The following is a 15275-nucleotide window of genomic DNA, read 5'->3' on the forward strand; positions in this document are numbered from 1 at the left end:
CGGCCTGGCGCCAGGCAGGGCGCGGCCCGCGCCGGCGCTTCTCCCTTCCCTCTTCCTCCCTTCACTCCTCCCCGCCCGCCACCGGCACCGCCGCCGCCACCGGGGTGGGGCCCGCAGCCGCTGCCCCCCGCGCCGCCCGGCCCCCGCTGCCGGCCGCGGGCTGAGCGCGTCTCCCGGGGGCGCGGCCCCGTCCCTCCGCGGCGGCGGCTCCATGGTGCCCGCCGCCCCCCGCCGCCCCGCAGCAACAGGCAGGACGAGGAGGAAGCGGCCGCCGGGGGTCCGCACCGCCCCGCCGCCGGCCTGAGCGGCGCCGCCGCCGCAGCGGGAGCGACCGAGCGGGCGGGGGGGCGCCCGCGGGCCGCCGGCGATGGCGAACCAGCTGGTGATCCTGAACGTCTACGACATGGTGAGCCACCGGCACGGCTCTGGGCGGGGGTCTCGGGCCCTCCCGGCAGGGCGGCGGCGGGGAGTGGCCTGCCCTGCGGGGCCCAGCGCGGCTGCGAAACTTTGCCTGCCCTTGCCGTGGCCGTCCCCGCGGGAGCTGGAGCCGGGGGCGGCGGAGCGGGAGAAAGAACGAGCCCGGGCAGGGGAGGGCGGGGGCGGTGATTTGGGAGGTCTGACGGATTCCTACAGCCCCTCTGTGACCTGCGACAAAAGTTTGCCGGGTCGGGTCTTCCAGTGACAGGTGGATCCGCTCCCTGTCGCGGGGGAAACTTTCCCTGCCGTGAGCGTCCCTGTGCTGCGCTGCTCCCTCCGCTACTGCCCCGAAGCTCAGCAGCAGAGAGGCCCTGCCTTTCTGCTCACGAAAACCAGAAAGAGTCCAGTTTTCCAAGAGGATGGTAGTTCAGGGTAACCTCTGTCTCTGTAAGGATAAGAGCTTTTTAAGCCCAGTGTCAGTAAGGTGATGTTTTTGCTAGACCATAATTTTGAATAGTTTTGTTGTGGCTGCGACCTGGTAGAAATAAGGGAGTCGCTCCAGCTTGATTTGCAGCCGTATGAGCTCACCTTCCCTCCCTCCTGGATAATCTTTATGTGGCACCTACAGCAGCTGTGGTATTGTCTTACGTTCAGCTGGAAGCTGCTCAAATGCCATGGTAACAAATGAGGTGTAAGTACCTGCATGGAACAGTAGGCTTGGATAAGTAATAAGAAAATATTATCCAGTAATGCGTTTCAATCGCTGGAAATTAGAAGGAGTGGCAGTATTTCTGTGACCAAGTTTTAAGTCTGCTGATAGAGGGACGGTAAGATGGAGAACTAGCTTCAGGTGACAGTGGTTGTGTTGCTTAGCTTATTTTGGATGGGCTTTTCTACCACCACCACCATTTTAAAGTGAACCTTCGCTGTTTTGAAGGGGTGAAGGTGTATAGTGTAGTGCCAGTGACTGCTGGAAGTGAGAAAATACAGCTTGTTTTGCTTGGGAACAGTCACATTCAAATCCTAAAATGTTTAATAGCAATCAGTAGGGATCTATCTGGCTTGAAATCAAATATATTTACAATATCATAGCAACTAGCCTGATTTTTGTCATTATTTTCGTTCACTCTAATACTTACCTCAGAAATCAATGTTCCTTTTAGGGGGGATTTTTTTGCCCACACCTGTGTTTCAGCTCTCTCTCTAGTGAATATAGCCTGTTACCTTGACTTTGGTTTCCTTCATTATAGACAGGGAGGGGAGACTGGAGACAGGAACAGTCTGTTCACTGTGATTTTTCTCAGAGATGGTAGGAAAAAAGTAAGGGTCTTTGCTCACCTGGTTGAGCTCATATGTGATGCTAATATGAGAAAAAGTCACAGTGTGCCTTATTTACACTAGACCTGAGGAGGGAAGGCTGCCCTGTCACATGCATATATATGACTTCTCTGGACTACATTGCAAATATATATATTGGGGAATATCTTTTCGCATAAAAAGATGGTTTTACATATATTAACTATAAATATTTGTACAGAGAAAGTAGGACTTCAGCTTTGTGACTCTTACATAAGAATATCTTTGAAGTCAAGGCTTGACGCACTTCTGACTCACCAAAATGGAAGACCCACTGCTCTCATGAAGACTTGCTTAATTGTGCTGAGTGAGCCCAGTTCACAGGCAGGCTGTGAAACCTTAACAGAGTGGACTGACTCCTGTGTAAATGCCTGCCATGGCCTCTAAGAAACTCCATTCTCCCTCTGATGGTAGCACTGGTGGGGTGTGACTTCAGCATGCTGTCTCTTTTTCTCTTGTGATAGTCCACTCCTTCATTCCCATCATCCTTTCTTTTTCCTCCAGAGCTGAATTGCTGTGATCAGTTTTACTCCAGCCATCCTAGGAAGGCTGGCAGTTGACATGAGGGAAGTGAGGAAAAAAAGCAACAGTAAGGGTGTGCTCCTAAAAGCTAGTGTCATATTTTTCCTAAGGACATGTTGGGGGGCTGTTGGTTATCCTGTTGTTATTACTGGGATTCTGCCTCCATCGAGAATTCACAGAGTCTCTGAAGCCACCCTCCATGGAAGGAACTTGCTCTCCAGAAGAAGCAGCCAAGCACATTTATTTGCAGGTGCTTGATTACATGTAGGGGTGACTTTAATGGTTGAAGCTGCACATCACCACAGATTATACATAAGGAGATTATACATACCACTAAGGAGAATATTTCTGTTTCCCTTTTCAGTCCTGTTTGTTGTTTTGTAGCAATATCTACTTTATTTGACCATTAGAGAAGCAGTTTTCCTTCAAACTGGTGAGAAAAACACAGGTTTGTGTGATGTCTGGAAAATACCACAGTATCAAACTGCTCTGCTAAACCACATCTCAGTCCATTTGAAACTTGTTTTCGACCAAAGCCTCACTTCCATGTTGCATAGCAGCTTTTACTGCTTGTACAACAGCCTGCTGAAGTCAATGGTACTGCTTTATTTGGGGACACTGGGAGTGGGTGGAAGAAGGGAGGAGTCCTCTGTAATAGCAGTTTTGAAGTTCTGTTTATTCACAAACCATGCCAGCTGTGTATTTGAGACATTAGCAGGTTTGCTGTTTGCTTCTGACATTCCATGTCACTTGGAAATGGGTTTGGAGCTGTTCTGTAGTTAAGGTTTGGGACTGGGTTTTTTTGTTTCTTTTGGAACAAAAGACCATTGTTATTCACCTGGTTGACAGAACCAATGTTACTGTAATGAACAAACAGCTTTATTTTAACCTGAACACAAACTGTGGCTTCATTTCCCAGGCAGCTGCTTAGGTATACAGGGGAGTGCAAAGTGACCTTGCTGCTGTTGGAACTCCTTACAGGAGTGAGTTGGTTGCTTTTGGAGGGTATACCCTTCCAATGTCCTTAGTGCTTGAAAAAGCAAAAATCTTCGATACAACCAGAGTGTGAGGGGGATGTGTGTGTTGTAGAAGAAAGTCGACTTTCAAGGACTGGTAACTTTATGGAGGGAGAGAAGCTTAAGGGCATATTTACGTGGTACAATTCATGCCTTTGAACGTCTTCTATGATCATTAAAAGGGTAGGGTGAAGGCATTGATATATTGTGTTTTGAGAACTGGAGTACTTTATAGCTTCATTTTAACTAACTGCTATTTTTAGGAGTCTAGTTTTTTTGTGCCCAAGTAGTATCCTATTTCTTCCCTTGTCAAATAAGGCAATAACAAGCTAAAGTATTAATGTAAATGAAAACTCTGAAGGTATTTTGAAGCACTGGGATTAGTGTTTTTCTTTCATTGCAGTGACATGACTTTATTGTGCACATAGAAAAATACTTCTCTAATATTTTCCTTATGATAGATTAAACTTGAAATCCTGTTTTAGAAGACTGACATTTTGCAAAATATTGAGGATATGGGATTGCACCATACTATTATGGCAAAATCCGTATCAAGACTAAAGGGAATCCAGTTTGTGTAATGGAAACAAGGATGTAGCTTGTGGGATCAGTTTGGGCATGTTACTGATCCAGTGAGCTATAAGATGTAATTTAATTTACAGTCCTTATTTTGTAAGTTGTATATAATCTTTTCAGCTGCTGCCAAATTTAGCACTCTTTGTTGCATTTGTCCTGCATTTCTTCCTTCAGTGAGATAAGGCATTTTGTTCAGTGAGTAAATTGGACCAACCTTCCAATAGCTCATCCAGATTAAGTAATAATTAGATATAATTACTTTCCTAGGGGGAAAGTAATTCTGCCTCATTGAAATTCTTTTATCTTCAATTAACCTATTCTGTTCTTACTGGAAGTATGAAGCAAAGTGCCAGCTTCCTTCAGGCACTTCTTCCAAAGCTGCTAACTTTGATTTTATCTGCCACCAGTGCTCGCTTTGTGCAGTGTAGCAAGCCCTGAGTGTTGAGGTGGCAGTAGGGAGGAGTGTGTGCTTGGATAGGGGCAGGCTGTGCTCAGTACCCTGTTGGATCAGCTTTCCATCCCCTTCATCCGCATCTCTGCGGATCAGTGACAAGGCTTGGTGACTCACTTTCTCTCTCCCCTATACTTTGTTTGGTTTCATGGAGTTGTGGCTGGGGAGTACTGTGAATACTTTTTCTCCTTGTTTTTTTCTGTGAAATAACCAGCTGGGCTTTATTCTGTCCCACTGCATGTGGGGTATCTTGTGTAAGTTTTGTTCTGTTTTCAGAAAGCAGCCATAACCTTGCTTGGCATTAACAGATTCAATGGGTACATGATATGTAGGTTGTTTGGAATTCAGCAGCCAGGTTCTGAGTTTTCTGGCCACAAGTGCCCAGGAGAGGGACAGACTAGAGCACCAGAGACCCTGTCTAGCTCAGTTCTAGATAAGGTTCATTTGGATACACCTTCCTATTAGGCCAACGTGCTTTATTCCAGTGATGACAAACTGTACCTTGACTGTGCCTACAGTTTTGACTATAAATATAAACCTGCAACTATTTTGAAATGGTGAGCTGGTAAACCGTGGGATAGGAAGGGCCTCAGAACTGGAACACATTTATGTTACAGTAGCTCTTCTGTTTTCATGGGGACTTTGATTTCACCTTGTAGGCAGAATCCTTTTTTTATGCTCACAAGCCCACTAAGATGAGTAGTCTTCGCATCCTTCTCCTTTCTTTCCCTCTTTGTATTCTCCCTGATATATGTCTTCCTATACCGAGTAAATTAATGCAGTGTATTTCTGGATGTAGCTTGTTCATAGAGACTTGCTCTCTGCTCTTTTCTGGGGGATGGAAGGAAAGAGCTGCTAAGCCCTTTAAATAGACTAAGGTGATGATTTAGTGTAGTCATCCATACCCCACTAGCTAACATAGCACTACACTGACAAAGCCAGAAATTAAAGCCAATGATAAAGTTTAATCTTAAGCAAAATTTATCCATTGATCACAGTTGAGCTTTAAGTAAACATAAGGTGCAAAATCTGCCTTCTCTTAATTCATATTGACAAAATTTCCCACAGCTGGTTTGTCTGTTTTTAACTATTGGCAAGGTGTGCTCTTTTTGCCATTTAGCTTGTTTTTGTTTTTATTAATAGCCTGTCAACCTGAGGTTTAGTGTATCATTTTTATTGGGAGACAAAAAGCCTACACGCTGTAATGTTTGCAGTGGTGCTGTAAATTACACACTGACTCCAGCCAGCACATCTTCAAGTGTGACACCTGCAACCTTTTATGTTTTTATCACTGGTTGTGCTGCACAGTGGCTTTGCATCAGAAAACACTGATTATGTCAACAGGTTGTGTGAAGAAGATGGCTTGATGCTTTCTGCCTGCTTGCTAAACCAGTATTAATTTACTGGGGGTACTGCCTCAGCCTGAATCCTGCTGCCAGTTGACTTTTTGAAGTCTACTTTGTAAAAGCTCACAGAGAAGCTCTGGGAAGAAAAAAATCCTGTTACTGGAGTAATTGACAAAATAGTGGTTTCCTTGTATTTTCCTGAGGATTTTCTTGCTAGCCAATTTCAGTTTTAAGGACAACTGAGGCTGGTTTTTTTTAAAGCTTTGTTTCAGGTTCCTTCTCAAATTGTGTGTCACTTGAAATCTTTTAATGCTTGGAGACTGATACTTTGAGAGTGGTGATGCAGACAGGGGAAGAGTACTTTGAGGTTTTTCCTTTATCAGAGTTCTGCATCTTTGAGGTCTTCAGGGTAACAGTTAGCTTCTGATAGACACTTGCTGCTGCTGCACTTTCATAAAAGAAAAGAGAAAGCATTAAGAGAAGTTTCCTTTCTTTACTATTTTTTCCATTTTCTAAAAAAATTCACTTCTGATTCCTTTTGAAATGCATCTGTTTTCTGTTGGGTACAATACAAGTGATATATTGGAAACAAGTGTCAGACCTTTGCAAAGGACTTAAACATGTTTAGAACCCCATGCATCAGCAGCCTGGAGAGAACTTTGTCTCTTGCATGGTGACCTCTAATTGAGTGTTCAAAGACAAAATATAAGAAGGTAATTTCGGTTCATCTCTGAGTATGTCTTGTGCTCATCTGTTCAAAAGCAGGTGTGGTCATTGCTATTAATGACAGTTGGTGTGTGTATCTCACAATCCCACATTCTGATGGACCTTGAAGAAAAAATGTGCTCCTTAAAATTACAGCAATTGATTCCAGAATGTGTTCCACCTAATGGCAAACTTAGCAGCCTACAGCTTGTTGACAAATAGGAGGTTGATCTGGATTTCTCCCAGGTTCAGACTCCTTGGCTGACAAACTTTGACAGCACTAAAAAACTGGAATAGAACCTAATGGAATTAATTCACTGCGTGCAGTTTGGGAATTTTAGTGACATTCTGTTCCTGTAAAATTGATTGTTTACACTTTGTGATAAGGTTTAATACTTTGTGATAGGGTTTAATGCTTTTGATGTGGGGGGACACATGTCTGCTCTGAAAAGATAAATCTGTACTGCAAACTAACTTAAGTTTTGGGTTTGTTTTTTTCTTCTTTTCTTTTAGTATTGGATGAATGAATATACTTCTTCCCTTGGAATTGGAGTGTTTCATTCAGGTATAGAGGTGTATGGCCGAGGTATGTACAAGAAAAGCATAACTTACTTTTTCCTTCAGTAATACTGTTATTTAAAAAGCATTTTTCAGAAAGTGAGGGGAGCCTAGCTCCTGAAACTTGTTCATCTCTTTTCTCATCTATTCTGCCTCTGGAAAAAAACCTTGGACATGAATAACCTGGTAGCCACTGTGCATTCTTTTGTATAAAGCTATACAACTTCTTCAGGCATAGAAATCTTTATTTTAGGTTTGGAAATACTTAAAGAAACCTATATAAAACAAATGTGTGCTTTGTATAAAGCATGGTTGAATCCATTCCTCAGTTTTCTGTCAGCACTTACTGCAAGGAGTTAATTTTTAACTACAGGAACAATAATCTGTTGCAGAGAGACACCTAAAAGTGCATGATGCTCAGGCAAAGGTCTATTCCATTTTAGTAGGTTGGTTTGTTTTAGAGACCATTTCTTTCAAAGGCATCCCATTCGTGCTGTTCATAAAAGATGCCCTTGTGATAAATAACAGCAATGCTTTTCAGTTTTGCTAAATAGGTTGTGCTTGGGTGCTGCAGCCTCCTGGTCTGTTCAGGCCACTTTGAACCTGCATTGCAGCCAGAAGGTGTTTGTGCACACCATAGCACGGGCTCAGCTCTGAGGTGTTTCTGCCCAAAGCATAATGACACTCCGAGGTGATGGTGCTGCTGAAAGTAGTCCAGTTGAAGAAGGAAAATCTACTGCTGGGTGGTTTTTTTTTTGGAATATGTGGGGAGGTGAGGGGAAGGAGCAAAAGGCAGGGTATGCACTCCAAAGACCACACTGCCCAAAGTTATCTTAAACTATGTTTTGGCTACTGTAGTGGTCACATTGTATCTGATTTTGCAAGTGTTACCAGAGCAACAAATTGACAAAATACAATGCTTATTGTTAAAACTTTTTTGGGGAATTTTTTTAATCTGACCCAGAAAGACCTGACTCTTAATAGTGCTGTGCCTGAAACCCAGTTTTTGAGCTGTGCCAAATACATGTGCCTCCCTTCCTGTTGGGATTATAGCAGCTTTCTCATACAGCAGATCATGCCACTGCTAGAACAATGACTTGCATTTTTCCAGGCACATCAAACCTTTTATTCATTAACCTGTTGTAAAAAAGATTATCCACAAAACTGAGTGCTAGACATGGGTGATGTGTTATGGGTTTTGAGGAAAGGAAGTGTGAAGTCATGCTTAAAGCTTTTTATTACACTCTGGCTGCGGCGTGCTCTGTTATCTTACAGACACAGACGGAAGCTGCAGCACACCATGATGCTTTCATGTAGTGTGAGTGCTTAAGCCAGCAGGTGCTGTGTGCTTGAGATGCATGCACTGGTTTACTTTCTTGCTCTAGTAGAGAACTTGTGAACCTGTAAAGAATTGAGCTCTTGCAAATCAAGAAATTTAAAGAACCTATTAGGCCACTGTGCACTGCCACACTGAGGACTGTGGTGTATGCTGAATAGAAATGCCATCAGACCTCTGAGGATGCAGTACTTTGAATCCCCAAAGTACTATCCACTTTCATAGACATATGTAAGTGGAATTCTAAAGACAAGTATGTATAAAGATGTACAATTTAACTTGTAAATGCTCACTTATACAATGAGAACAATATGTACTTTCTGCAAAGTTATTCAAGTTAAACCTGTGCACTGATGTAGGAAATTTCCTGTTAGTTTTTACTTAGGCTGAGTAATAACTGACAAAAGTATTAATTTCCAGTTCATTTAATTTGCTCCCCATGTAAATAACATGTCTGGTCGCTAGCTTTAGATCCTTGTGAAGTCACCTTCCAGTCAGTAATCTCTGCTGTTTTTTACTGTCATCAGATGCTGCTTTTGTCAAATCTGAGCTTTCTCTTTCAGAATTTGCCTATGGTGGTCATCCATACCCTTTTTCTGGAATATTTGAGATTTCACCAGGAAATGCTTCTGAGCTAGGAGAAACATTTAAATTTAAGTAAGAAAGATTACCTATTTTCTTGCTCTTTGAAAAAGCATATGAAAAAGACAATTTGTTGCATTTATTTTTGAGGATAGATGTATTGAATTGTAAAGGATTTCTAGGTTTCTGAGAAATTCATGTGTTTGCATAGAAATGAAAAACAGAGGTGATGAGACAATGAAGTGTCTACAGCAAAGATCTTTTTTTTAGCATACCATTAACTTCCTGAAATGCATACAAATTTTGTGGATTTGTAGCTAACTTTTCTTGCTTACACAGCATAAGCAATGCAGTAACTTTTTCATAATCAGCAAGAAAACATCATCTCTCATGATAAAGATGAAAATGGTGCCATAAAATGGAATAGAAAGAACCTTCATTATTCTTGGAGAACAGAAAGATCTTGCTACCCACAGTGGAGTGACTTTTGAGCAATGTGTGAACAGTATCCCACATGTATCATGGGAGCCAAATCACCTTCTACTCTCTGTTTCTCTTCTAGAGAGGCTGTGGTTCTAGGCAGTACTGACTTTATGGAAGATGATATAGAAAAAATAGTAGAAGAGCTTGGAAAGGAATTCAAAGGAAATGCTTATCACCTAATGCACAAAAACTGCAATCACTTTTCTTCAGCTTTATCTGAGGTAAACAAACTTAAAGGTCTATAGAAAGGTGTTTCACAGGTGGTTACAGAGCATCATATCCTTCCAGTCCTTTGGAACGTTTGGCTTCATTTCTCACTTCCTATCTCTGTTGCCTTGGGCAAATATCATAATTTTTCAGGTTGCATTTGTGCTTATGTCCAAAGCACCAGATTTTGCTGCTAAATATTATTGTTGTACATAGTTTGTGTTAGAGCACAGGTGCATTCCTAAAGAGATACCTAGTAAATAAAGTATTAAGAAGATTTAGAAATAATTTTAGTTGTTTCAGGGATTGCTACTGAAGATAGAACTACTTGTTATTTTTCTCACATTATTTGTATTTCCCCACAGAACCATCACACTGTAAATAATTTACAAAGTTATGACCTAGTGTTAAAGAATAGCAAAGGCATTAAAGTTCCCCAGATAATGTTAATCTTCTGCTTGAGAGGCTTTTGTCAAGTTATTGCTCTGCCAGCACCTGTGATCTGGTCATCTAGATCCTTGATGGTCATGCAGAGTATCTGACCAAGGAGTGGAACAGGCTTTGCTTTTTCCCCTTCGGATTTGTTGTGTAACACGATCAGTTTGCCAATATGATTGAATGCCTGATCATTCACATGTGTATCCACATATGGGAAAGGGCCAGGAACAAGTAACCCAGGTCAAAGAGGGGAATGGAAACTTTGATTTTCATTGATAGTTGGCAATCTCTGCTTGACAAAATTTATTCCAGTGTTTCATTGAAACACTCCAAAACAAGGATGGCTGATTTTCCCATGTGAAGTTTCACAGAATTTATTTGGTTTTTTTTTCCAAAATAGTTAATGCATACTTGCTGTATAGCCTGTGTTTTATGTAGACTGATCTTCCAGTGGTAGTGGAAAATTTTATAGAGATGATGATTCATGTGCAATGCTGGTGCAAGTAAGTAGGGTGAGACACTGACAAAGCTGCAGTTCGTGTGAAATCTGGCCTATATGGCCAGGATTTTGCCATACTCTTCAGCTGTATGGTCATATTGTTTCTGTTTTAGGTCTTGTCCTATTTAGTGTTCAAATTTGCTATAAAAGTGGGTATAATTGCAAGTTAAATGCTGCTCAGTTACAGCAGAGTAGTGCCCATCTTCTCCAGATTTGCACTGTGATACCAGAAATTAATATGGAGGTGGTTAAATAAAGTAACTCACTCCTTGAATAGTGACAACAAAATTATTTAATGATTGATGTGAGGTAAAAATAAGTACTTAATGCAACTTTATACATTTTTGAGGAGTTGAACCCAGCTGTGCATTGTATAAGTTGCAGTGAACCAAAGTGTGTGCTTGGCCTGTGTTGTAGGATAGTGATGTCTTGTGGAAGTTGTCAGAAGCCACCACAGTAAGGAGCCTCAGCTGTGTGTGTAACTCTATACAGTTATAGTACTGACACTGGCCACTTGATTTCAGGGTGCTTTTTTGTAACATTGGGGTTTCTCCTGCAGTTTCTGTTTCTGAGGAATTAGCACTGAATAGAAACCATAGCTTAGCTAATTTCTGTGCCTTTTAGAAAAGTTATTTTAAAAGAGTGAGGTGCTTAGGCTTTTCAGGACTTCTAAGAAAATCATAGAACCAACCACATGTCCCAACTTTCACAATGGAATATAGGTGTCTTTTTGGGACTTAAAATGCTGCATTTATGGATGGAAAAGGTCATAGTGCAGCTAACTTGGGTGCTTCTTGACTGACATTTGTAAACTGCAAGGCTGCTGCAGCTTTTGCTTCTTATTTACAGTACTGCAGTTTTGTTACTGCTGAATCCAGAAAACAAATTAACCCTTTGTTTTTCCTTCCCCCATAGATTCTCTGTGGAAAAGAGATTCCACGATGGGTGAATCGCCTTGCCTACTTCAGCTCTTGTATTCCCTTCCTCCAGAGCTGCCTGCCAAAGGAGTGGCTGACTCCTGCAGCCCTCCAGTCCAGTGTTAGCCAGGAGCTACACGATGAGCTGGAGGAAGCTGAGGATGCAGCAGCATCAGCTTCCTTGGCAAGCTCAGCATCTGGGTCTAGAACTGGACGCCACACCAAATTATAAGTCCTCCTCCAAAGTAGCAAATACTTCCGAAATACTTTTGAAATACTTCAGTTTGATCTCTGCAGCAATTGACTTCCTGACAGAACATGAGAGCCAACTCTAGAACATTGTTTTTATATGCAAAAATAAAGCTCTCATCAACCCCTGTTTCAGCTCAGGATTATTGACGTAGTGAAAGGAATTGCTGGGAGAAAAGGGAAGGATTTTGTGTGAAGCCACCCTTTTCATTTTCACCTGTTTGGTAGACCTGAGTTAACATCTTGCATAAAGTAGAACTTAAATTATTTGTTTACAGTATTGTGTACTGCTGTTTACAAGTCCTGTAAGGACTCCTGCTACCATGGAAGAAGAAAGAATTTGGGTTTGATTTAACTGTTGGTATAAATCAAAAGCAGTGATATGATGCCCTGGATGAACTTTCCCCTTTGTTTTCAAGATTTAAGGCAGGAGAACACTAAATTGAGGAATGCCAGAAACTGCTGAATACTATATATGTGAACAGGGTACTGTGCTCTTAAAGTGGCTGATGTAAACAGGTAGATTCCATGATGTAGGGAGACTGGTTTGGTCTAAAATCTGTTCCTAGAAGTATGACCTCTACATTAATGAAACTGGATTTTTGCACATATGAAGGGAAATTTCTATCTCATTTCTCATTGCAATGCACATCAATCCATTTTTTTTTTTCAGTTCAGCCATTTAGTTTTCATCCTGTCTTGTGTCTTTACTTGCAGTTTATTTCAGGATTTAAACGTGTCAATATCATCTGCTAGAAGCATCAACAAATTTTTCACTTCTTTGCTTTACTTGATTTCAAACTTGTATATACAAGTTAGTACTTGTATTCCTTTTGTATTTGTTTCTTTCATATAGTTTGGAATCGTGTAAAACAAGCCATTTGTGGTTGGGGAATGGCCTTTGCTTCCTGCTGCTGATTTTGCTTCATTTGAGTTTGTAAACATTAATGTCCTTCTTTTTTTGAGCTATAAATTACTGCCCAGTTGTGCATATCCGCACAAATGATAGAGAAATCCTAATTTATTTTCCCACAGTCTCTATCTGTGGCATTAACTTTCTTATCAGATGTAATGAAGAAAAACCTGAAAATTGCTTATGCACCTGCGTGTTTACACAGCAGAACCCACTAATCTGCACACATAATTATATCTGAAGGTAAGAGATATTATTTTCTAAAATACAGAAGTATGTTTGCTGGTAGATTATAATTAGAGCTAAATTATAATTAGTGATCAGAATATATAATGGAATGCCTTATTCTTGTTCACTTACCAAGAGAATTAATTGTTCTTCCAATCATTAGTGTAAATTAGTGAGGTTCTCTTGTGCACATAAGGCTACAGTAGCACAAACATGAGAGAGGTGAGCTTGAGTATTTTGTAAGACTTGCTGCCTTAAACTAACAAAAAACATACCATCCCTAAACAGGATCAGCTCACAAAGAAGTGTGCATTACTCAAAATACAGATGATTCTTACGAGCTTTATTTACAGTCTTTTGCTCGGTTTAGTTTTTCTGTTGAATGAAATACTGACTCTGCAGTTTCTGCTGTTTAAAAGCAAAAAAAAGTCCTCTTGGAAGGCAAAATGCTTCATGTTATGAATGCTCCCGTCTGTGGGTAGTGGTGCCATTGAATCCTATGGAAATGTGCAGTAGCTGTATCATAGTAAGAATTCTTATGGTTGCCAGCTCCAACTTATGTTAGAAACAAGTGGAAGTTTTCCTGCTGCCACCTGGGTTGAATCCTTCATCAGACAGACTTTAGCTTTTCACTTATCTTCTGTGATGCAGTGTAGTACAGAGAGAGATATGCTCAGTTCTGGGGGGGAAAATCAAGTGAGACTCTTTCTGGAAAGAGCGAGATAATAGTAAATGTCTCCATAACTGTATTTTGGTGCGTGTTTTAATAATCTCTTCTATCAAGTGGGAAATGCTTAAGGCTGGTGAGTCTGCCACTAACTTCATTCTCTGTTTGATCTCCAGAAGCTGGATATACTGACCCTCCCTGTTGAGTGCTTTCCACTCTGAATTTGAGTTCTCCCTTCCTTCTTTTCCCTGTAGTGAAAATGAATATGGTGGTCTCCAGTCAACTCTCAAGCATTACAGAACTGGATCTCGCACTACTCACAGCTCAGACAACAGGCTGCAGACAGGTTGTTTTGTCTCTGCTGTGCAGCTGTGGTAGTAATGTGACTAAGTCTCTTGGCCAGGGCAGGTCCTTTATTTCAGCTCAGGGTTGAGGCCACTGATCTAGCAACGTACTGTAGTTTTTCCTAGGCTTTAGGAAAAATAAATAGAATGAATTTTCATTGCTACCTGTTATGTATCAAAATCAGCTTTTTAGGCTTCTGATACATCCAGAGCGCTAGGTCACAAATCACACCTTCATTAACACACACAATTACAGCATGTACAATGCAAGAACATGACAGATCACAGCACAGTTTTTATTTAGAAGTAAAACTAAGACTATTTTTTATAAAGCAGACTGGAAAGTTTGTAACAAAAACATTCATTTTATTGTTAGCTGTACAGATGAAAATACTGTCTTACGCTCCATAACAACTTTTTTCTGTTTGTTTTGAAACCATCCATTTGTAAATTCCGTAAGGAAACTGACACCTGAACCCTGAAGGTTGTTGGGTATTGAATCAAAGCAAGCAGTACTGTAATTCCAACCGTGTGCTGTCAGCTCAGCCTCTGCTGGATGCCTGCAAGTCACCCTGCCAGTGGTTACTCCCATTTGTTAGCAATAGAGCAAGTTACCTTTCACCAGCATTACTGCCAAGCAGGGATTACTTTAGCCTACTAATGACCACACTGTGCTAGGACTAGAACACTTCAGAATGCTGTGAGAAAGCTGGACACCTGTGGAATCTTTTCCATCAAAACGGGTAGAAAAATATCACCACTTCAGGGTTCTGCTCTGTTTACTTTCTCACTCTTGTTTAATTTTCTGTGAGATAGTACTTTTGATATGTATTACGTTGTTTATCTCAGTCATTTTATTTAAATGCCATTTTCTGTTCAGCAAGCCAAAAAAATCCAATGTACTGTCAGTGTGCACCAGTAACTTCGGAGTGGCTTGGTAAAAAAAAAACATAGTTGCATTACTTCTAAAATTTGCAATGCAATTCTGATCACTATTGATAGATGATAATTTTCACTGTTGGAAGTTGGTTACAAGCTGAATATTCACTGATGCATTTTTTGTAAACTTGTATTCAAGTTTACTACATAGTATTTGTATAAAATTCAAAGAATTTTGACTTTTGTTACCTGTACATGGCAACAAGTTGTCTAGCATCTTAAACTTAAATCCATCAGTTTATTAAAAATACTTTTATAAAAAAAAAAGTTGGCTCTGTGTGTTACTCCCCTTGTACCTACAGCTTGTTTTGGCAGTGCCACCCAAGTTGATGTTTGGTTTTGAGCGATGGTTTTGAAGGACAGTGAGACTACCCAAGGGTTTCCTGTAGTTAAGCTTTAGGCTGACATGGGCATCAGGCACTGCAGTCTGGTTTGTGTGAGGCATCTGCCCCAAACATCCCCAGCTCTGGCACAGAGTTGCAGCAGCCCTTGAGGACATGCTTTGCCAGCACTGAAAGGTGTTGGC

At 41.2% G+C, this 15275-nt stretch overlaps 1 protein-coding gene across 1 annotated transcript; it reads left to right on the forward strand.

Moving 5' to 3' along the window:
• The first annotated feature begins 105 nt into the window (after positions 1–105).
• On the forward strand, positions 106–15016 carry DESI2 (desumoylating isopeptidase 2). The gene is made up of 5 exons (XM_059468029.1): positions 106–406; positions 6903–6975; positions 8847–8940; positions 9428–9569; positions 11408–15016. The coding sequence occupies exons 1-5, from the start codon at positions 368–370 to the stop codon at positions 11639–11641; spliced, it is 582 nt and encodes a 193-aa protein (XP_059324012.1). The 5' UTR covers positions 106–367; the 3' UTR covers positions 11642–15016.
• The last annotated feature ends 259 nt before the right edge of the window (positions 15017–15275 follow it).

The sequence above is a fragment of the Ammospiza nelsoni genome, chromosome 3, assembly GCF_027579445.1.
Source record: "Ammospiza nelsoni isolate bAmmNel1 chromosome 3, bAmmNel1.pri, whole genome shotgun sequence".
Lineage (NCBI taxonomy): Eukaryota > Metazoa > Chordata > Aves > Passeriformes > Passerellidae > Ammospiza > Ammospiza nelsoni.